This window comes from Microtus oregoni, unplaced genomic scaffold (genome assembly GCF_018167655.1).
Source record: "Microtus oregoni isolate MIOR12 unplaced genomic scaffold, Mior012 000007F_ref0000211, whole genome shotgun sequence".
Classification (NCBI taxonomy): Eukaryota; Metazoa; Chordata; class Mammalia; order Rodentia; family Cricetidae; genus Microtus; species Microtus oregoni.
Window position 1 is genome coordinate 20,922,663 of NW_024543066.1, and position 24,380 is coordinate 20,947,042.

A 24,380-nucleotide genomic window follows, 5' to 3' on the forward strand; every position below is an offset into this window, starting at 1 on the left:
TATAGAAGCCATACATCATAGAGTAGAAACTGATCAAGTATGGTATTACCTGGTAATGAAATATTATTCTAAGTTAAAAAGAAAGTTACAACCCACCTATCAACATGAAAAAAAAAAAAGCTGTATTAACAGGAACAACAAAATGACAACTGAAAAGACCACATACCCCAGAGCCCTATCAAAACTAGTACAGAGATTAAATAAAAAAATTTTAAAGATCAGGGATTTTCCTGGGGCTAGAGGCGCAAGACTGGCTTCACAGAAGTGAGGGAGCCCTCTGAGAATGAAAGATTGTCTACACTTTGGACAGTGATGGCTGCAAACAGATGTACGGATTTGACAAAGTTCATTAAGTAGTACAAGTATTCTCAAGCAGTTTCTTACACTAGATTTGTATCTTGTTTTAAAAATATGCACATTAACTGTATGAAATTAGTATCCCATTTTCATACATGTGTATAATATAAACAAATTGACTCCCTATTTCGTTTTTGTCTCTCCTCTCTCTTGATTCCATTCTTCTTCCTAAATAGTTCCTCTTCTGTTTTTGCTTTTTAAAAATTAAATCTAGAATCTATGAGAGGAAAAGAAAAAAGGAGCATTTCTATGAGTCTAGCTTACTAACATGATCTGTTTTTTTTTTTTTTGAAAATGACATCTTTTCATTCTTATCATTGACTGATTGACTGTCCTGGAGACTCAACTTTGTGTATATTATGCACGCATTGCACCACTGAGCTACATTCCCAGTTCATTCTTCCTTATTACGGAGAATTTCATTTTGCACATACGGCATGTTTTTCTTATCCACTCATCCACTGGTGGGTATGTAGGGTGAATCCCTAATTTAACTAAAAATAGTTCTGTGATAGTAACACGACTGGGCAGGTACATAATATGAAATATATTTTAAAATCACAAAAAAAAAAATAAGGTGCATTCGTCCTAATCAGAACACAGGGTAGAGAGATAGCTCAGCAGCTGAAAGCTCGCATTTGCACTATGTTGTAAGAAGAGTTTAGTTCAGCTCCCAGGACCCCTGACAGGAAGTTCACAAGCACCTATAAGTTGAGCTCCATGCACAGAGTCACTCTCTTCTGGACCCCTTGGAAACCAGCATTCACATATGTTCAAATGCACACACGGATACACACTTCAGTCAAAAATAAGTCATAAAAATATTTTCAGATGAGGGCTTACCTTATTAAGTGCAACAATGAAGGGACATTTTTTAGATTTGAGGAGGTTGATAGATTCAATTGTCTGGGGCTCTAAACCATGCATAATGTCAACAACTAAAATGGCAATGTCACAAAGAGAGCTTCCTCTATTTCTCAGGTTACTGTCAGAGAAGAAAAGAACCATGTGAATGGAAATCTCAGTATTTCTCTTAAATTTAAATGTTTACTTTCTTTATAATGCCTAAATAAACAGAAGAAAACAAGCATAGTCTCTGGGTCTCAAGGATTTACTGGTGGAGATCATCTCACAAATACCAAATTCATGAACTAGTCTCATAAAATAGGATAGTATTTACATGCAAACCATACAATCCTCTTAAATACACAGTGATACCTCTGGGTTACATACACAGGATAGCTATCTCTGATGCAAAACTCCAAAATCCCAAACCGTCTAGAAACAGATATAATGCTCACTGTTAAGTTTCAGATTTGGGGGCATTTTGAATTTCAAACTTTTAGAATGTCTGGAAAGTGCATGGAAATGTGAACCATGTCCTTTGTTAGGCACATCAGGTAAGTGGACCCAACTGGACACCAGCAGTTTGGGTGCTCTGTGAGCTGTTAGACACTACACTGTTGAGAGAAACAAGAAGGGGAGAGTCTGGACACAGCTGGCATGACACACTCTACCTCAGCTATTCTGGAACCTCAACTGTTCATCCTGGAGAAGTGGAGCACGTAAAAGAGGCAGATGAGCTGTGTATGCTTTAAGGTGTTCGCCCCTTAACTTACCACCCATTTGGCAGATACAAAAACTGAGTCTGATGGGGTAAGTTAATGCTAAAAGTTCCTCTGAGTTGTGTTTGTGTGTGTGTGTGTATGTGTGTGCTCGCACGCGCATATGTCTATGTACAAGAATGAAATGAAAACAGTATTCCCTTTGAAATGGGACTGCAGAAATTTATGAGGAACCACTCTGCCTTTCACAGTAAGGATTTTCTTTCCAATTATAAAAGACTTTCTTCTATAAAAGCCAAGAAAACATGTGAAACACTACAAACGCAATGATGATCAAAAGATTATGACACTGAAGATATGAAAGAACTATTCAAAGTTAAATACTAAATCCCAATGATTAGGCTTACTTGCGTTAGTAATTTCCTTGATGACAAGAGGCTTGGTCTTACCTGAAAGACTCATGTCCGGGGGTATCAATAATCAGCATTCCTGGAATCCGGACATTCTCTCTGTCAAACTAGAAATGGTAGAGAAAAATGAAGACTTTCAAGGGGACTCAAACAATGAAAACTTCATTACAAAACAATTTACCACAAGCTTGAAAACATCATTACTTCCTTTTTCAAATGAATGATCTTAAAGCAGAGTCATATAGCACAAGGTTAATATTCTCTTCCATATCAAAGGAAGTTTCACAGGGGCTAGACATGTACGATCCAAGTGTGATTTCCTAGCAGCCACATCAAGTAACAGAACTAACTTAACACCAGCTCCAGAGGAACCAATAACTTCTCTTGGTCTCCCATGGGACACCCACACAAACACAGATGCATATGCATACAAATAAGTTTTACAGCTGGGTGGTGGTGGCGCACACCTTTAATCCCAGCACTTGGGAGGCAGAGGCAGATCTCTGGGAGTTCAAGGCCAGCCTGGTCTAGGAGAGCTAGTTCCAGGACAGGCACCAAAGCTACAGAGAAACCCTGTCTCGAAAAACCAAAAAAAAAAAAAAGTTTTACAGAACTACTGAGTTTGATCACCAGATCTCAGCAGAGTAATCTCCTGAAAGTTGTCTCCACCAAAGCATGTGCTCATATGCACACTGACAACAATAAGTAAGAGCATAAAAATATATCTGGTTCAATTTTAAACAAATCTAAAGTACCAAAGTGATTTTAAAAGAATATTTTAAAAATACTCATCAGATGAGCCAAACTTTTTAAAGAATAAATGCATATCTGACTTAAATATAAGCATTTGATTACCTGGACAAAGTTCTTGAATACAAATTCACTTACTCATTCTAAAGTGATGGGTGGTGACTCCAACCCAGGGTTCTAGACACCAATCTAGCAATGATGCAAGTACCTGGCCACTGGGGCTCCTTTCCAGAGTCTTACTATGGAGTTCAGGCTGGCCTCCAATGTGCAATGCCCCGTCTCAAATTATCAAGTGATGACATTAAAAACATGCACCATCATACCCAGCACACATCACATGCCCAATAATTCTGACATAACAATAAACAAGGGTCTCACAAATAAGATTTTTATGGTGTTGTGCATTTTCCTACTCTTCATTTTTCAAAATGTCATCTCCTCTCTATATCAATATCACTATCATTGAAATCTACATTTTTGCCTTAAATGAACATTTTACTGGGAATCATATTTTTTTTCCCATTTCAGTGTCTTCAATACAAAGAGTAAATCACAAATATACTAGCTGTGCTGAGAGCTACAGTACAGGCCTAATACTGAGTTTGATCTTTATGTACCAAAATCAGAAGATTTCAAGTTTTGCCAGCTTGAAAGTAAACTATGAGGAACCCTCCAATGAGTAACACACACAAATACTACTGAAGGGTACTGGAAAGATGGCTCAGTAGTCATCAACACTGGCTGTTCTCTTACAGCACCCAGGTTTAGGCCCCAGCACCAAGACTGGGTGGTTAACAACCATTTGTAACTACAGTTCCAAATGATCCAACTGCCTCTTCTGGCATTTATGGGTACATGCACAAACATGGTACACAGGCCAACAAGGAATACACACATATTAGGAACACACATATAGAATTTATTGTGCCTTTTTCTTTAATTCAAAGGAACTACTATTTAAAATGCACTGAACCAGGACAATGGAGCTATAAAAATTCTTAGTAAAGAACCTGCTGTCAAGTATTAGGACCTGATTATGATGCCCTAAGCCTGGTGTGCTGGCATGTGAATATGATCCCAGAGCTTGGGAGATGGAAACAGGCAGCTCATATACAAATACAGTTATGTGAGGCTTGGTGCTTTGTGTCTGTAATCCCAGTAACAGAAAGGCAGGGTCAGGCTGGCCAAGTTCAAGTCCAACCTGGACTACAGGAAAAGCCATAAAATAAACACTGAAAACAATACATTGCAAAATTAACATACAATATTAATTTAAGAAACTGGAAAACTGGCCAGAGAAACCAATACCAAGATACAAAATGGTCACATGCCTCATGATCAAATTTATAATCATGCAAGAAGAAAGGTAAACTTTTAGTCACATTTAAGTGTGTTTTAAAAAAAAGTGAACTAAGAAGTTTCTACACAGCTCAGATAACTACAAGGTTCCTAACACGGCCACTCCATTAAGCTTTACATTTACTTTATTATATTTAACATTAAAACCTTGGATACATGTAGACAAAACATTCAGTGAGTTAGCTTATTTATTTATTTTGTTTTTTTTAAGTTTTGCTGTGCAGCTCATTAATCCTGCCCTCAGACATCAAAATGATGGAATTATAAACTTCTGCCACTGTGCCCTCAGTTTTCTGTTTTATTTGTTTTTGGGTCTTTTGTTTTGTTTTGTTTTGTTTGTTTTGAGCCTTGGGTAACTAAAACCAGGGCCTTGTACAAGGTAGCGAACACTCCCTTACTAAGCAGCCTTGGTTTCTAATACGTAGCCACAATTCTTCTAATAATTGACCTCAGCAGCTCCCTCTTAGGCCTCAAACCTGAGATCAACTTTTAAATATAAAGATCCTGGGTAATGGTAGTAAAAATATGCAATAAAGTAACGTCAGAACAATAAAATCCTTGAAAAAAGGGGGAAATGGCATAGAATCTAGAGCAAAACAACAAAGACTTTAATCTCTTGTGGTAGACAGAAGGGTCTGAACATACCTCTATCCCTTGGGAATGTACCCAAAGCTTCCAATGCCGTCAGAAAGGAATTGAGGCTTAAAGGATAAGTTTCTCACCTAGTATTTCCACCAGCAAACTTGAGAAACACACTGATTTATGTCTGCCTTTGTTCTATTATTATAAAAACTTCATAAAATTGCTACCATGTTGGTTCCTGCGAGTCTGTTCCTGAGCCAGGCTCATTAATAACTTGCTTTAAAATAAACTATCTCATGTCTTTTGTTTATTGTCAACAAAACAATTAACAAAATGTAACTTACATTTTTAATCATCTTAGTTTGTTCATTAATAGCTTCAAGAGGAACATTTGTGGCACCAATCTGCTGTGTAATACCGCCTGCTTCCCCATCTTGGACATGCGTGTGACGGAGCTATGAGAAGGCAACAAATTGAGATTGGTATTTTGGCATGAAAGAAGATAAAAACACAATCAGTAAGAAACTGGCAACTCACTTTTTGTACAGACTGCATACATAACAGTGACCCCAGACTAAAGCTCCAAGAAAGGGAGACATTTGTGCCCCTTCTTCAACTATCAGGCTGTCACCTTTATTCATTAAAAAATTACTGTGTACTCTGGAATCCTGACCGTGACGCTGCCCTGCGAAAAAGAACAAAAAGCTTCCCACACTACACCTAACAAAGGAAGAGGCTAAGAACAAAGAATTCTTCAAGGCTGGGAAAGGTGGGAATTACAACATCACACAAAACCCCTGGGACACTTTGCAAATCTTTCAAAAAACAGGCTCCACTTTTCTCCCCATGATCCCATTTGGCCAACCTGTAAAAAACCTATAACCCATTTTCCTTCACAAATTTCTATTTCCTAAGTTCTTTGAAATACTCGGAAACAGAAGCAGCAGATTCATGGGCCTGCTATGCTGTATAATATTAAAGCTTTTCAAAGGTACTACTCATTTTTCAAGTAGTATTATGCACATATTTTCTTACCTTATCTAAAATTTTTGTTTTTCCTGTGTCTACATGTCCAAGCACACAGATGATAGGGGCTCTTAACTTTTCTGTATTTACATTTTTACTATGTTCAAGTCGCCGTTTCTAGAAGTGGAGTTAAAAAAAATTTCAAATTAAGACAAATTAAGTACTGCTTCAAGTCCTATCTATGCTCCATTTTGACTCAGGTTAAAGGGGGTGGGTGGGCTCCTGCTTTAGACCAATGTCAAAAACATACCATGGTCCAACAAAAGCTGGAGAGATACTAGTCATGATAAACCTTGTTTTTTTTTTTTTTGTTGTTTTGTTTTTTGAGACAGGGTTTCTCTGTGTAGCCCTGATTGTCCTGGACCTCACACTATAGACCAAGCTGGCCTCCTCACAGATCTGCCTCCTAAGTGCGGGGATCAAAGGCATGTGTCACCACCACCTGGCGGTAATACCTTCTTAAAGCACTGACTCAAAACCTTTAGCCATGTACTCTAAAGACCACAAAAGACTGAAGAGGAAGAGAAGAAAGACAACAGGAAAACAAATACCTCAATTCTCCGTTTTGCTTTGTCGTAAGCCCGCTCTTCTTTAGTACGGTCGTCATCGGAGTCATATTCAGAGTCTGAGCTAACATCTTTGCTTGGCTTTTTATCTAATGTTTTCCCTGACTCTTTCTCATCTGACATCTTTTCATCTTCCTCATCACCTTCACTGCCTTCGCTTTCTCCTTCCTCTTCCTCATCTTCACTCTCCTCTTCCTCTTCATCGTCCTCTTCATCTTCCTCCTCCTCCTCTTCTTCAGGTTTTTCTTGTACTTCTATGTGAATCGTATTTCCTTCTTTGAAGAAAATAATTATTTTAAAATAAATAAAAGCCTGAGTTCGAGGCCAGCCTGGTCTACAAGAGCTGGTGCCAGGACAGGCTCCAAAGCTACATAGAAACCCTGTCTCGAACAACTAAATAAATAAATAAATAAATAAATGGATGAATGAATGAATGAAAGCCAACATCACAGATTTATATCAAAAGATTAGACTATAAAGGGACCAATTGTTAAAATGCACTAATTACAGCAGTCGCTTTAACTTTATACATCACAAATGCCAAACACCTGTTACAGTGAAGACTACCGTCTAGCAGTAAGAGTTGTGGCCACATTACTATGCCAGGACTCGTGGCAGGACAACACGGACAGCTGAGTATAATGCTGAGTACTGCTTTCCCCTTGGGGTGCTTCGATGATTCTGGAAGCAGTAGTTAAATCTGAAGCTGCCTCAGGGCTAACAGCCAGATATTAGGAACTCAAACCTAACAAGACTAGAGAAGAGAGGGAAAAGAAGGGATGAGTGGGCAATCACTGGGTTATAATGCTGTTACTGTGGGATAAAATCCTGTATCATATACCCTAGAAGAAACAGTAGATGAGAAATGAACAGACTGTCTACTGTATCATCATCTAAAATTAAATGAGTTCATGCATTTGTTATTCAAAATGCTAGTGTATAGACTGAGAACCCTTAATTTTAAAAAAATCCCCAAATCTGATATTCTCAAAAAATAATGTCAATTTTTTCCCTCTTTAGACATAAGGCCTTAAATGTCTCTAGTTCAAAACAAACTATAGATACTAAAACTCTGTGTCAAATAAGAAAAAAGGTATCAAATTAAATATGAAGAAGTTAAAATAAAAATGAAGCAAAAGATGTCAAAATATTCTTCCATCCAATGAAACAATTTACCATATAAAAAAAAAGAGGAAGAACAACAATGGAGGATGGAGGTTAAGAAACAGAATCTGAGCTCCAAAGCTAGAGAAAAACCCTGTCTTCAAAGACCAAAATATAAGCAAAAACAACAACAAAAACAGAATTTGAAAAGAAAAAAAGCGATGGCATACAAATTGCGAGTTGGAGAAAATGCTCCAGTACTGTAAAACTGTCTGGAAAGAAGGTGGCACTAGTTGAAATGTACTAGTTAGAAATCTCTAACAGCATCATGTTAAAAATTAAGCTGATCAGGGAGGCTCATTCCAATAATACTTCAGATAATACTCATTCCAACAATACCCATTCCAATAATACTATGGAATAATATATTCAATAATAATTCAGAAGCCAAGGCATGAAGACCACACATTTGAAGCCAGACTAGGAACTTAGATAAAGAAAGAAAAAGGAAGGAAGGAAGGAAGGAAGGAAGGAAGGAAACAAGGAAGGGGAGGGAGGGAAGGAGGGAGGAAGGAAGGAAGGAAGGAAGGAATTAATTCTATCACTTCAGTAGACACATAAAGACCTTGGTTCACAGCAAATCCTAGGACAGCATGAACAGGATAATAAAACCCTATCTCAGAAACTATGTAAAACAGAATTAGAAAAAACAAGAGGGCTGGGGAAAGGAACTAATAATAACAAAATCCAACAAACAAAAGATAGTTATAAAAGAGAGGGAAAAAAGGAAACATCAAAACAGACTTAGGAATAAAAATGAAAAGCATAAAAGAGAAAGTGTGTTCCTAATTACATCAGGTGTCAATGCTGTTGTGAGTACTGCAGGTAAACTGTACTGACAAACTGCGCTTGCTATAGTCTGAGTGCACTGTCTCCTCTACCATGGTGCTATTAAGAAGTAGTGGTGCATTCCTTTAATCCCAGCACTCCAGAGGCAGAGGTAGGCAGATCTCTGCGAGTTCGAAGCAAGTTCCAGGACAGCCAAAGCTGTTACAAAGGAAACCCTGTCTCAACAACAAACAAAACAAAAACAGACATAGGGCTTACGCAAAGCAAAGTCATTAGTGCTTTGTACTCCTGAGGCCATTATTGCTTCAAGAACCAAGTGAGAATAGTGCTCCTTCCCTCTGAAAGGGGCAGCAATAAAGTGTCTCCCTGAAACAGAGAGAAGCCCTTGCCTGCTATCTACCAGTGCCAGTACTTTGACATTAGATTCCAAATCGAGGAAACACATCACTATTTTTGATAAGACACACAATTGGTGTTTGATTATGTCAGTAATAATGTACTGATACAAAGTCATTTAAATGATTAAGGAGAATACCACAGAGAGAAAACAATAATGAAGTCAAGGGTAGTTTAGCTCAATATGAGATACTTAATATGCTAATAGCCACTACTCGGAAACAGAACTATAATAGAATGCCCAATTCATCAGAAAAATCTAAGACTGTATTCACCTGACAATACAGAATCAAAATATATAAAGCAAAAATTAACAGAACTCTGAAAATAGACTATCTATAATCACAGTGAAAGATCTTTTCAATACACAGATTAGTAGGAGAATGTGCACATATATGTGTGCTCATGTGTGAACACACAAACTCTCAGAATAATAAAGTCTTGAACAAAATAACCAGTATTTGGTCTCAATACAAAAACCCAAGACAACTTCTAAAAACTAGCTTCAATTCACATTTGAAAACAAAATATCTGGGCATACACTGTCTTGTACGGCAAGACCCACAACCAGACTTCTATAAAGAGAACCAAAGAACTGAGAAATAACTTCAGTGGTAGACTCCTACTGATAAATGCAAAGCCCTGGGTTCAAAGCCTAGCACACACAAACAGACGTACACATACACAGAATCATGGGTATTCTCTGGTCCCCAAATTCTGTAGGTTAATAAGCACACTAAATAAATTAGATGAAATATATAAAACTGAAAAATTAACATCAAAACTTACAAATTTGGTGAAACCCTTGGTTAACTAAAAATTTTAATTTAAAAAAAAAAGGAGGGGGAATCTCAAAAACCAAACAGCCAAATATTCTCAAGAATACAGGAAAAGAAAACAATAAGAAATTAGATTCAAAGAAAGGGATTTCAGTCATAAAAGGCAAATGTAATGACCAAAAGACAAACATTTACATCTCATTCAGTGAGCAAAAGTATACCAATCTTTGCTTTATGCTGCTAGGTTTTGTGTAGGTGAGCTTTAGACAAGCTACTCACACCACACTGTCTGGACAAGTGCATTCTAGGCAGCTATCACCTTAAAGATGACCTTCTGAAAATACATTACTTTGGATTTAGGAATACAAGTGATACGAGATCAATGGCGTTATCAATATGTACTCACGATTACCTTGTTCTCTCTCCTCATCACTGGCCATAGCTTCCCAGTCATCTAACCCAGCATCCTCAGTTTCTTCTTCTTCCTCTGTAAGTACAAGTTGCTATTTATGACAAAAAGTACTTGAGAGTAAGAGGCTGCTTTCATAAGTGTTAAATTATGCCTGGGCATAGAAAAAGACACACTTCAATCATGAAAAAATACTTATGCAACTGTTTTCTTTGGAATTATCTTTCAATACATCTAGCATGCTGTAATTTACTATGACTCTATGTTTCACAATTTCTTAATATGGTTTCAATATGCTATTATTAAATTTAAAGTAGATTTTCTATTTAAATAAACTAAATTAGAAACCTAAACAAAATGTTTAGATTTTAAACATGTATGAACTAACTCAGTTCTTTAAAACTTTCAACTCACACATTATACACAGGATTTTTATTTTGCTCTTATCAGACTTATCTTTCAGAACAATGTTGTGAATAAAAATCAAAATTGCCAATGCTTGCAAGCTGTATGTACACACACACGTACACACACACACACACACACACACACACACACAAATGAGTATGCTAAGCTGCACTTATTTGGATTAGTAAGCAGGAGCTAATCTCTAAGGTTTCAGAATATACGTTTTATGGTTCTAACTAAAGAGGTTCCCAATTTGCTTTCACACCATAAGGTAAAACTTCGGCTTAGAGATTTTTGACCCATAAATAAAAGAAATTCATTCCAAAACCCTTCAGTGTCTCTAACAGACATTGTACTGACATTACTAAAGAGAAATAAAACTGATTCATTCAAATATCACTTGGATATTTTCTCAAAGTAGAAATGAAAAGAGATGGGTTAAAGAAATGAATGATGAAGAAAACCATCTAAGCTAGTAATTTATTTGGCTCCAAACTACTTACTGATGATAGCTTACAAATCATGAACACTATGTAACAGGAATAAATGAAAACCTGATGTTACTGGCCTGGTTCAACAGAAGGGGGTGTCTCTTCTTTTTCTGGTATTCCTTGCTCCACAACTTCCACAGGAACACTTATTTCCAAAGCTTCAGATACTAAAAGGGAACAGGAAATGTGTTAGCCACATTTTGTTGTCTATAATTTCTCTTCAAATATCCTACTCAGCACAGAATAAGAATCCTTGATGTAAGAACACATGTCTTCCTAAGTCTCGGAAACATCTGATACTTATAAATGAAATTATTGTTTTTTGGACTTAACAAATACTATTCATATAATAATCCGAAGTATTTTTTGAAGGTTTATCTTTTGTGTGTGAATATACGTGCAACTGTGTGTAGGACAGAAAAGGCACTGGATCCCAGAGAGCTGGAGTTCCAGGCATCTGTGGGAGGCGCAATTTGTTACCTGAGTGCTAGGATCCTAATTCTGGTCTTCACTGGTTGAACAAGCAAGCAGTCTTAGCTACTTAGTGCTCTTTTCCAACCCCTAAAGTACTTTCCCTTTTGCGCTCACTTGAACCAGGTGAGAATGATTAAAATGGTAAGAAACAACAAAGAAGAAAACACAGTGCTGGAGCTGGGGATATAGCCAAGTAATAAAATCCCTTTGGCTGGGTAGGGTCCTGGGCTCAGTCCTCAAAATCCCACATACATGTATGTATGTTTATAGTACCATACTTTCTGTTGAAAGCTGTGAGAAAAACACACAATCCTTTCTAAAAAAAGGCTACTTTATATACAAACCTTCTTTATTTTCTGGCTGTTGTGGTGTTTTCTTCTTCTTTTTATCTTCATAAATAGGCCTTTTCTTTGGCAACGAATCTTTTGATGGCACTCCAACGCCTGGTGGGGGCGGGGGAGGAAAATTTAAGGCTTATATTTTTATATGGTTTACTTGAGTGAAAGTATTTAAAATATGAGGCATGGTAACATACTCGTAATCATAACACATGGGAGGGTAAGGCAGGAGGATCATCATCCTATTAGATTCAAGGTCCATGTGGGCTACATGTGAGTCCCTGATTCATCTGAACACTTCTAAAAAAGTAAAGTATTTTTAAGAACAATACTTTAAGTCAGGCAGTAGTGGTGCATACCTTTAATCCCAACACTTGGGAGGCAGAGGCAGGTGGATGTCCATGAGTTTGAGGACAATGCCGGGACAGCCAGGGCTATACAAAGAAAAGCCCTATCTCAAGAAACCAAAAAAGGACAACATTTTATTCAATTCAAAGATACATAACCTAAAATATAAGAGCATTCAGAGAGAAACCTATGGCTTCTGCACAGGGTGTCTGTATATTAACATTTAAACACAGAGAGCTAGCAAGTGCATAGGTCTTGCAAACACCACTACCATGGAGAAGTAGAGCAACTCTGTTACCAAGCACTGTCTCAAGCAGCCAAGCCTCCTTTATCTGAGCTGACTCACCTGTTCTCTAACCATACTATTTAGCTTTTCCCAAAATGTCCAACAAGCAGCCTCTCCAGTCTGGCTTTTGCCATCATAATGGATATGTAAATCATATAGTACTTCATAGTACTTCATCTTTTTCATTTGTTTTATTTTGAACAGTCACATTGTGCACCCTGGCTAGCTTGAAACTCACCATGCAGACCAGGCTATCCTTGAACTCACAAAGATTCGACGACCACTGCCTCCAGAGTGCTGGGGTTAAAAATAAGCCCACCATGTCTGGCCCAGTACTTCATCTTTTAATTGCTGAATTATTGTATTACACCAGGTCATTATCCATTTAATAGCTGAAGGGCTTCTGATCACTTTTAATCTATAGTATTTATGAAAGCAGATGTGAATATTTTCACACAGATTACTTCATGAGTTAATTCTCTTGAAAGAGGCAGAAGTTAAATATATGGTTAGTTTTGTTCAAAACTGTCAGTTGTTCTTCAAAGTAGACTGATATTGAACATTCTTTTTATGTTTACGGTTACTATTTAAAGAGGCTCTTCAAATCTTGTGTATGCTTTTATATGGAGGTACTGGTTGTCCAACTACTGAAGGATGAAGTTTTATATACCTTCGGTAGTATTTATTAGTAGACAATAAGAAGAAGTTTGTGAACTCTTCTTCCTTTTATGGGTTACTTTCATTTTATATTCATATGGATGTAGGTGTCCACAACGCCAAAGAACACATAGTTGGACTTAGGCCATCAGATTCGGTGACAGGTACTTTTACTCACTGAGCCATATTCCCAGACCCTGAATTATGCTTTTAAATTAAGTTATCTTAAAACTCTTTGCCTAATACATTTTCTCCTATTTCTCTCTAAAAGCTTTTGGTTTATAATATTTACAACTATGATCCATTTTGAATTAATATTTAGATAAAATGGGGATAAAGGCAAGTTTCTGCATATAGACATTCAATTGTTTAAGTACATTTGTTTTACAAACACACACACAAATATACTACATATATTTCATTCACTGAATTTCCCAACACCAGGGAAAATAGCATCACTGTCATATGCAGATGCTATTCTATTAATCTGCTTGTCTGCCCTTTTGCCAATAACACTATACTGACTCTTGGGGCATTAGAGTATTTTTTTTTAATTTATTTAGAGTTAATCTTCAAATTGCATATTTTGAGACTTCTAAATTACTCTCCTTGGACCAATGGAACCAAATCGAAGACCGGGATATCAATTCACACACCTACAAACACCTGATTTTTGAAAAAGAAGAAAAAATATATAAAATGGAAAAAAGAAAGCATATTCAACAAATGTTGTTGGCATAACTGGATATCAACATCTAGAAGAATGAAAATAGATCCACATCTATCGCCATGTTCAATATATAGAAGACTTCAACATAAAACCAACCACACTGAACCTCATAGAAGAGAAAGTAAGAAGTACACTTGAATGAATGGCACTGGAGATAACTTACTAAATATAGCCCCAGTAGCACAGACACAATTAATAAATGGGACCTCCTGAAACTGAGAAGCCTCTGTAAAGGAAAGTAAAGGACACAGTCAAAAAGACAAAATGACAGCCTACAGAAAGGGAAAATACCTTCACCATTCCCATATCGGACAGCGGGCTGATTTCCAAAATATACAAAGAACTCAAGAAATTGGTCATCAAAAGAATAATCCAATAAAAAAAAAAAGACCTAAACAGAGAACTCTCAACAGAGTAATCTAAAATGGCTGAAAGACACTTAAGGAAATGCTCGACATCCTTAGCCATCAGAGAAATACAAAACAACTCTGAAATTCTATGTTGTAAGAATGATCAAAAACACTGATGACAGCTTATACTGGAGAAGATGTGGGGTAAAGGGAACACTCCTCCACTGATGGTGAGAATGAAAACTGGTACAACTGCTTTGGAAATTAGTATGGCAATTTCTCAGAAAATTAGGAAACTATCTCAAGACCCAGAAATACCACTTTTTGGTAAATACCCAAAGAATGCTGAATCATACCAAAAGAACATGTGTTCAACTATGTTCACAGCAGCATTATTTGTCATAGCCATAACCTGGAAACAACCTAAATGGATAAAGAAGATATAGTACATTGACACAATGGAGTATCACACAGTGGAAAAAAATGACACCTTGAAATTTGCAGGCAAATGGATGCATACAGAAAACATATTGAGTGAGATAACTCAGATCCAGAAAGACAAATATAATATGTATTCACTTCTAAGTGGCTTTTAGACATAAAGCAAAGAAAAACCAGCCTACAATTTACAATCCCAGAGAACCTAGACAACAAAGAGGACCCTAAGAGAGACAATTATGGATCTGCTCTACATGGGAAGTAGAAAAATACAAAATCTCCTGAGAAAATCAGGAGCGTGAATAGAAGGGGAGGGGAGGGGAACGGTGAAAAATATATAGCTAAAAATTAAATAAGCACACAAAAAAAACAAAGAATAAATTACTCTCCTTTTTCAAGAAGCATTTTTGGTAGGGTTGGAAAGATACTCATTGTGTTATGAGCACTTGTTCTTACAGAGGACTAGGGTCTGGTTCCCAGCACCCATATAGCGGCACATAACCATCCATAACCTTAGTCTTGAAGGATCCAATCAATGCCTTCTCCAGACCTCTGTGGGCACCAGGCACAACACATGTCCATATACATATATGCCATCAACAATACTTATATACATAATAAATAAACCTATTTATTTGTTTGTTTATGTGTGTGGTATTTTTCGAGGCAGGTCTATGTCCTGGAACTCACCGTGTAGAGCGGATTGGCCTTGAACTCAAGAGATCCCCTGCCTCTACCTCCCAAAGTGCAGCAATTAAAAATGTCCACCACTATGCCCAGCTTAAATAAACAGAAAAAAAGTTTTAAGGAAAGTCTTTTTGGCTATCCTAACTCCATCTTATCACATTTACATTTAGAAATAGGTAACAAACCACCATAAAATCATTCTGTGATTTGACATTCCAACTCAATCTACAGACTAATTTTGAAAAGCTTCATTCATAGTTTTGAGTCTTATGGTTAATGATATAAAGTCTTACTTTGATTTACTCACTGCTATTTAGTAGTTCTCAGGTTTAGATACTATAATAGGTTTATAATTCTTTCACTTTTCTTTTTAGATTGGTTCAGTAAATGTTACTGCTCAAATTTTTTTTTCAGCAGCTAGTTGCTAGCATGAAAATACAACAACAATTACATATTGCTCTGCCACTTTACAGCCTTGCTAACCTCGTCCCCAGTTCTACAGTTGTCTTTAAGGAGATGCCTTCAAGCATTTTTCTATGTTGATAATCATAACCTGCACAGCCAGTTGCACTGTCTCTATCCAGTCTGCCTGCCATTCATTTATTTAGCCTAATTTCATAGGTCAGGACATTACAGCACAATGCTGAATAATCATAGTGAGCAAAGATTGCCCTGCCTTTTCCAATATGTTAGTTGGGGTTTCTTTCTATTGATTCTTAAAATTACATTAGTTTTGTGTTCCAGGTAGTGGTGGCACACGCCCATTAATCCCAGTACTTGGGAGGCCGAGACAGGTGGATATCTGTGAGTTCAAGGCCAGCCTGGTCAACAGATCAAGTTCCAGGGCAGGCTCCAAAGCTATACAAAGAATCCTATCTCGAAAAACCAAAAGAAAAACAAAACAAAAAAACATTAGTTTTGTGTGTTTACATATAGGCACACACCACACCATATATATCTGGAAGTCAGTCAAAGAACAATTTACGAGAATCCATTCTTTTCCTTCTATGATGTGGTTGGGCCTCAGGGAGCAAACTCAGGTTGTCAGACTTGGCAGCAAATTGTCTTTACCCACCAAGCCATCTTTTCAGCCCACTGTTAAGGTTTCTTTTCAAACTTTTTAACACTAATATAACAGCTGTGCCCTTTTTGTGGGGAAGGGATAGCAGGAGGATATTGATGCCTTAAAAGGTCAAGTTAGGAAGTTCACCAAAACTGTTAGTAAATATACTGAATGACAATTCTGTCAAATGGTTTTTCTGAATTCTCTGGTATATATCATGTAATTTTTATATTTTAGAGATTGCTGATATGAGAAAACATAGTGGTTGATTTTCAAATATTGAGTCAGCTTTGTATTCTCAGGATAATACCGAATTTATGAGATTATCCTCATGTATACATATATGTAAATACCCATATAAATATATACTTTAAGTAGGTAGCTATGTATCCACATATCTATCTATGTATCTGGGGAGAGAGAGAGAAAGAGAGAGAAAGAGAGAGAGAGAGAATATGTGTGTGTGTGTGTGTTACTTTGCTAAACTTTAATTGAGAGCTTTTTTATTTAAGTTTCTAAATGGTCAGTATTGTATAGCTCATACTCAAGATATTAGGACAGAAGGATTGAAGGGAGTTTCAGACCAGACTGCAACTATATATAGTCTGCATAACCTCTCTTGAAATGCCTTTGACTCAGTATGTAAAGTGTTCTCAAAAAACATACAAGCTATTTCTGGAATATAGAATGCATAACTGATCTAATATACTACTTAATTATCTTTCAAAGTCCCTGGGAACTTACTTTGTTTTCTTTGTTAAAATTAACTTAGTAAGATTTAAATAGACCACAAAACTGAGGGTTTTGTGTTTATGGGTTTAGTTAGTTTGTACCTTTTTAAAGTTGTTCTACTGCATCTACATTTTTGAATATACAGGCATATAATTGTTCACAGCAATACCTTCCATTTCACTACCCACATTGGTTTTAAATGTTATTGATCATCTCCAGGAACTAGCTCTTAAGTCACAAAGTGAGTAGTTGTGTGTGCATGCACACACTCACACACACACACAAACACACATACTGCCCTTTATCAAATGTTCTTCATCTACAGTAAGCATTCCTCTTTGAATAGGGTAAGGAGAAACGCACTGTTTAGTTTTCAAAACTTGTAGATTTCTCCCCAGATATATTTATTTTGGGGGTAGGTTTTTTGCTTTTTGGGCTTTTTTTCCCGGATAATGTCCTGTAATTTAGTTCAACTGACCTAGAACTTGCTATGGTAGACCACGCTGGACCCAAACTGTTCCGCCTCCCAGTGACAAGTCTGTGCCACTATGCCAAGATCCCAATAGACTTTCATTATCAATTTCTAACTTAATTCTGTTTTGGGGACAGTAAAACACACATGTACATAAATTAAAAAAAAAAAAAGAAGAACCTGAAATTTGTTTTATGGTTCAAAAAAGCAGTCTACCTTGGCATGAATTTGTCATGAAGTTTGAAGTTAGTTGTCCACAGGCACAGGACTGTCTTTTTTTTTTTTTTAATATAATACAAGAGAGCATGATGGAGGAAGGTCATTGGTTAATTAATAAAGAAACTGCTTGGCCCTGATAGATTAGAACATAGGTGGGTGGAGTAAACAGAACAGAATGCTGGGAGGAAGAGGAAGTGAGGTAAGATGCCTCAGACAGATGCCATGCAGTTCCTCTCCAGGGCAGACGCGATGAAGCAAGCTGCCAGGTCAGACATGCTGAATCTTTCCCGGTAAGACCGGTGCTACACAGTTTATTAGAGATGGGTTGATTGGGATATGAGAATTAGCCAGTAAGGGCTAGAGCTAATGGGCCAAGCAGTGTTTAAAAGAATACAGTTTGTGTGTTGTTATTTTGGGGCATAAGCTAGCCAGGCGGCCGGGAGCTGGGTGGCAGGAATGCAGCCCGCAACTCCTTCAACAAGAGCACAGTGTTTTATATTGTTCATGCCTCTGTTTGTTGAAAAGTTTACATTTCTGAAGCATATTTCAGATAAATGTGGTATGGGACAATTCTATATTCTGCCAATTATGTTTTAAATAAATACTGATTGGTCAGTAGCCAGGCAGGAAGTACAGGCGGGATGACCAGACAGGAAGTAGAGGCAGATCAAGGAGAAAAGGAGAATCTTGGGAAGGAAGAAGCCTATCTATAATAGTCAAACTTGTAGTCATGTTAGATTTTTGGATATACAGAGATATATTTCAGATGGATAGTTATTCTTTATAAACCTTTCAAAGGCTAACAGAATATGGCATTTAAAATGTTTTAAGGACTTAGGACATTTCATGACAGTGAGACACATCTGTACCAATTACTTCAAGAAGAAGATGGGCATCAAAGAGGCTCCTTGTGGAGTTTGCTAGCCATTTGGGCAAGAAACTGCTTTTGCCTAGACTGCTTAACTAGATATGCAGGACCCACAGAAAAATGACTGCTGAACTTGCCTAAAGATGAGACCATCCTTCAGGGTCCCTGTTTCATCAAAGAGTCTATAAGACATTCTGCAGGATACAGAAGAAAGTGACTGAGAAACTGCCTATATAGGTGGAATTGTCTTTGAAATTCCCTGCTTCATGGGAAGGTCTGATGGATTTTATGGACCTGTAGGTTGAAGATAGATGTTCCAACGTTACAGAAGAACTTTGGGTGACTGTCCAGGCAGCAAGATGTCACTGTCAATTCTAGAATTTTGGAGGTTGCTTAAAATGCACTTCCTGTTAACTTAGGTAATATTATATCCTTCTGGTAACTTTGATTGAGTTGGAAAATGGTTATAATTATAGTTTTCCTTAGTTATGATAAGATAAAGTAGATATAAATATTGTAACTGTAATTATTATTTGATACCTGTTTTGTTATATGGAATTTTACAATGTTAAAGTTAAAACCTTCCTTTTTATCTAAACAGAAAGGGGGAAGTGGTGTGGGATTCCCCTCTGTATGCTGTGAATATCATTAGTAATTAAAAAAAAAAACTGTATTGGGCCTGCGCAGGGAATAGAGGTAGGTGGGGAAAAACTAAACTGAATGCTGAGAGAAAGGAGGTGGAGTTAAAAAGAGAAACCATGGAGCCACTGCCAGAAACAGACATGCTGAAACTTTGCTCGTAGGCCAGGACCTCGTGGTGATGCTCAAATTAATGGAGATAGGTTAAACAAAAATGTAAGAGTTAGCAAATAAGAAGCTAGAGCTAATGGGCCAAGTAGTGATTTAAATAATCTAGTTTCTGTGTGATTATTTCAGGAGTCTGGGTGACTGGGAAACAAATAAGTGGCCTTCCTTACTACAGTTCTCCAAAATTTGTAGAAACCAACACTGCAAGAAATAATGGGTAAATGTCCAAATCTCTCTTTGAACAGTGTGAACTACCAAGAAATTCTCATTGTTATCTTTACATATTTTCCTTTTATCATATTTGAAAATTACATGTTTCCTGATTATGCCTCCTCTTCATTGAGGTATAATTTATCTACTGGGCTTTTATTTTCTTGTCAACATTCATGATTGTGTAATACTTTGCTGTATTATATTTTTAAAAAGCAATGCAAGTAAGATTGAATAAAGAGACTTATACAAAGCAAAATTCATTAATCTATTTTTGTTTGAGTTCATGGTTACCATTTTCATTATTTTAATGTTTTCTTCCAAATAAAGGAAGTTAGAGGTATTGTTAAATTGGGAGAGTAGAGCAAACCAGTCAAATTTAATTTGTAACATTACTAAGTATGAAGGACATATACTCTTCTCAGTTTACAATTTGGGGTAGGAGGACACAGGTATAATTGGGAACAGCAAGGTTATTGCAGGGGACATCAAGGCAGATTGGGGAGGTAGTGGGGCGAGGAACACCAAGGCAGCCAGAAGGGAGAATGGCGAGGCAGTCAGGGACTGGTACAGACCTACAAGTGAATGGGTCCATACTATAACTCTTCTCTATTACTATAATACACCCAAAAGACACTCAGAACTCCTTTTAGCTAACACAGGCATTCAATCTTGTCAGAAGTTTTATGATTCGGGCAACAGCAGGAATTATATGGTGTGGATTTTGAACAAAGTCAAAAATAAAACTGAGAATGATGTTTTTAACTTTAAAATATAAATATGTGTATATACACGTAGGTACTTATAAAGCTTAGAATGCAAAGATCAGTGTTAAAACTCTGATGAGAGAAATACATAGCCTCTTTCTTTGGCTTAATAAAGTAGACAGTACAGCTTCCCTTCCTTGTAGCGCATAACCACCAGGTAAAAAGCTTAAGTCAAATGAGGAAACTGCAGGCTAGATACCACCCCAGATTTACTCAACTGACTGTTCTTCCAGACAGGGATTCTTGAAATACTACACACGTGATCAACACCAGCAGTTGGCTTTTCTTTTGAAATCACATTCAAGTCCTCCAAGAGCTCTTTCCCACAATGAACTTAGCAGCTGACTGAAAACCTGCAGTGATTTTCACAGAGATGATTAGAAAGGCCTGCAGACATCCAAGAACCCATTCTGGACCGAATAAGCGAGGGAATGGATGTGGTAACTTATTTCTACTTAATAAGCTGCCTTTCAAAGGCACAGTGAGTCAACACTAGATCTTTTATTGAGATGATTCACAGGAGTAGACTGCAGAGGGCCTTTCATATCAACTTAAGGAATGAAAACTTTCTATTTCTAGACAGCAGGGAACCAAAAGTTGTCAGGAGCATTATGAAGACTAAGAAAAGAGATCAGGGTCTGAGGTACCTCTTGAGAAACTATCTTTCCCAAGAAGGTCCTAAAGACTGGTCCTTAATTTCCATCTAATTACATCTGTAGCTACTCCAAAAAATAACATTTCTTAGCCTGGAAAATTATTCTCTTTCTGTTCCATCAAATATCTTCTAAGGGCCTTAAGCTTTCTAGATAGTCGCCAGTCAAATCTGATGATTGGGTATTAGCTATATACAAATGTACCCTCTAACACCACTGGTTTTAAAGCTATATCCCCAAATAAAAATAAATTTTCTGAAATTTAACTATAAACATAATAAAGAATTCATCACTAAGGGAAAAAAAACAATTTAAATTTCAGCTCTGAATGTTGAACAAACTGCTTAAGCTCAATACATCACCATTTCCTATGTATGATAGAATTTAAATGCTAAGATTTCTGAGGGAAAAGCAATGTCAAAGATCACCATAGTATCAGTTACGAGATACACAATAAACAAGCTACTGATATAATTCTAACGACGTCCCTTATGTGACTTGCTTACAGAGCAATCATAAGGATGTGAGTTCAGAACCCCAGCATTTACACTAAAGAACACTCAAACAAAAACTTCAGGCACAGTAGTGCACAGCTGTATATTAGGGAATATTATTTTAAGGTGTGTTGCTTTTGTTTATGATATATTTGTTTAACTCTGTGAGGCTGTGATTCTTTGCCTGTCTAAAACACCTGATGGCCTAATAAAAAGCTGAATGGCCAATAGCAAGGCAGAAGCAAAAATAACAGGGCTAGTAGGCAGACAGTACAAATAGAAGGACAAAGGCAGAAGGGGAGGAGCAAGAAAACAAGAAGAGGAAGACATGAGGGGCCAGCCTCCCAGTTATACATCAAACCACAGAGAAAGAAGTAAAGAAACGTATATAGAAAGATAAAAGCTGTCAAGAAACAAGCCAAGCTAAGGCCAGGCATTCATAACTAAGAATAAGCATTTGTGTGTGATTTATTTGGGAGCTGGGTGGTAATCCCCTCAAAAAGCAAAAAACATCACATAACACCTATAACCACAGCACTTGGAGGCCATAGGCAGGCAGGCTCTGGAGCTCACTGGCCACCCACTCTAATCAACTGATAAGCTCCAGGTTCAGCCAAAGACCCTGTCCAAAAACAAGGTGGATAAGAAACTGAGACAGTGTCAACCTCTTACCTCCATGAGCACACACACTCATGGACCTACAAAAAACTTTTGAAAAGAATTGTTAGTAATAATATATATTCTTATTATGCTAAATAAAATACTTATTTGGTACATATACAAATAATATGGGAGAAAAATATAAAATAAATATCTATGACTCACTCTACATAACCCCATTAAAAAAGACAAACTAAAAACCATGCTCAGAAGGGGTATAAAACAGAAACAAAGAAAGGTTGATAATTGGTGGAACTGGTTAAAAGGTCTCACTTTCTTTTTTTTCTCTTTTTGTTTGTTTATTATGCAGTTTTCTGCCTACACGCACGCTTGCAGGCCAGAAGAGGGCACCAGATCCCATCACAGGTGGTTGTGAGCCACCATGTGGTTGCTGGGAATTGAACTCAGGACTTCTGGAAGAGCAGTGCCATCTTTCCAGCCCAAAAGGTCTCACTTTCATTTGTTTCTTGGAGGGAGGGCAAATTTCATGTAAATTCATCGCTTGCACACAAATTTTCATCATAGTGGAAATCATTCTCCTCAACAACGACACTACATATCTATTCTTAAACATTTTTACTTAGCTTTTCCATAGCTTCAGTTCCACGCCCCTGAACTAAAGCTCCTGTATCAGGGATCTACCGGGTGAAAGAAGCTGTTAAGAGCATTACTTACCCTGAGCCTTGAGGTGTTGAAGGGTCGCTTCAGCTCTGGCTCTGGCTTCTCTTTGTGACTTAGTTAAAAGTTTCCCTTCTTTTTTTAAGCGTTCTTTTCTTTCTTTTTCTTTTTGCTTTTTCCTTTCTCTTTTTTCTTGCTCTAATCGTTCCTAAGCAAAAGTACATGGCATATAAAAATTCTATTAGCTGAATAAACCATAAAATTTAAAACAAGCAACACAAACTTTAAAGCTCTTGAAATTCATGCAAAATATTATTTTAGGAGACTTATGAATGAAGATACTTAAATGTTGTACTTAAATAACACCAGGGTATATCATTAACCATAAAACACATGCAATTCAGTCTGTACATGGGAAAATAAAGGTAAGATTTACTTGTACCTCTTTCATCTTAATTATACTTATATCAGAGCAGTTGGTATAACTAAAATGTCCATACAACTATGAATTTTTTAAATGTACATTAGAACAGATTTCAAGTAAAACTATCAGTTTTTTCAACTTCATGAAAAACATACCTCTTCTTTTCGTTTGGCTTCTAGTTCTTCAAGCCGCTTAATCCGTTCTTCCTCTTCTCTCTTTTGTCTCTCCTCCTCCTCTTTAAGCTTAGCCAAAGCTTCTTGTATAGCTTTAACAGTGGACTTGCTAGGGCCTTTCTTCTTCTCTTTCTCTTTCTCTTTCTCATCTTTTTCTGTTCTCTTTTTCTTCTTATCTTTTTTCTTTTTGTCCCCTTCATTGTCATCTACAAAAAAGAATACAGGCAAAGCACTCAAGTTGTTTCCTCTGTCGATGAATAAAAGCTAGCCAGGATTCAGGGACCACCATGAGACAAGGCTTCTGACAGCAGTGCATAGTGGAGCCCTAAGATGGGGTGCCTCAGTTTATCAGTACCAAGTACATCAGGTATCACAGCTGTCCCACTGGGGCACCTGTAATGTTAGTGTTGGTCTGAGACATCCAGATGAACCAAGACGACACACAGAGATTATCAGCAGTAAAAAGGAGACAGACACTACATTTCAGGTATCTCTCAGTCACAACACATGTCTGAAATTCTAAAAAATCAAATTAGCTTATGCCCATTTATATGCTATAGCCATTTCACTTCTGTTAGGTAAGAATGATAAAAATGATACCTGGAACATGGGGATATTGGAACAAAATATAAAAATCTAAAGAAATAAAATGGGTAATATTCCTGTGATAGTGTTTCTCCTCAAAATTCAGAAAATAAAAATTTCATGGATAAAAACAGGTCACTTTCTTTTGACTAAAAGCTTTCTAGTCTAAGGAAAAATGACGATTTTTAAAAATCTAAACCACCTAATATATATATTTATTCTAAGGGAAAGCAATCAGCTAGCATTCCTCGTGTTTGCATGGCAAGCACTTTGCTC

General features: G+C 37.0%; 1 protein-coding gene across 2 annotated transcripts in view; it reads right to left on the bottom strand.

Annotated features, from left to right (window-relative positions):
- Eif5b (eukaryotic translation initiation factor 5B) overlaps positions 1 to 24,380 on the bottom strand; it is a 56,634-nt gene that overhangs the window by 13,035 nt on the left and 19,219 nt on the right. Inside the window, exons 5-14 of one of the 2 annotated variants that reach the window (XM_041655538.1) lie at positions 23,502 to 23,725; positions 22,980 to 23,130; positions 11,870 to 11,968; positions 11,129 to 11,218; positions 10,156 to 10,230; positions 6,601 to 6,887; positions 6,059 to 6,166; positions 5,368 to 5,478; positions 2,372 to 2,439; positions 1,201 to 1,342 (exon numbers count right to left, since the gene is read on the bottom strand). In XM_041655538.1, coding sequence (XP_041511472.1) covers positions 1,201 to 1,342; positions 2,372 to 2,439; positions 5,368 to 5,478; positions 6,059 to 6,166; positions 6,601 to 6,887; positions 10,156 to 10,230; positions 11,129 to 11,218; positions 11,870 to 11,968; positions 22,980 to 23,130; positions 23,502 to 23,725 — 1,355 coding nt within the window. Of the gene's footprint in view, positions 1 to 1,200; positions 1,343 to 2,371; positions 2,440 to 5,367; positions 5,479 to 6,058; positions 6,167 to 6,600; positions 6,891 to 10,155; positions 10,231 to 11,128; positions 11,219 to 11,869; positions 11,969 to 22,979; positions 23,131 to 23,501; positions 23,726 to 24,380 lie in introns of both variants that reach the window. The other variant, XM_041655537.1, reaches the window with a different exon arrangement.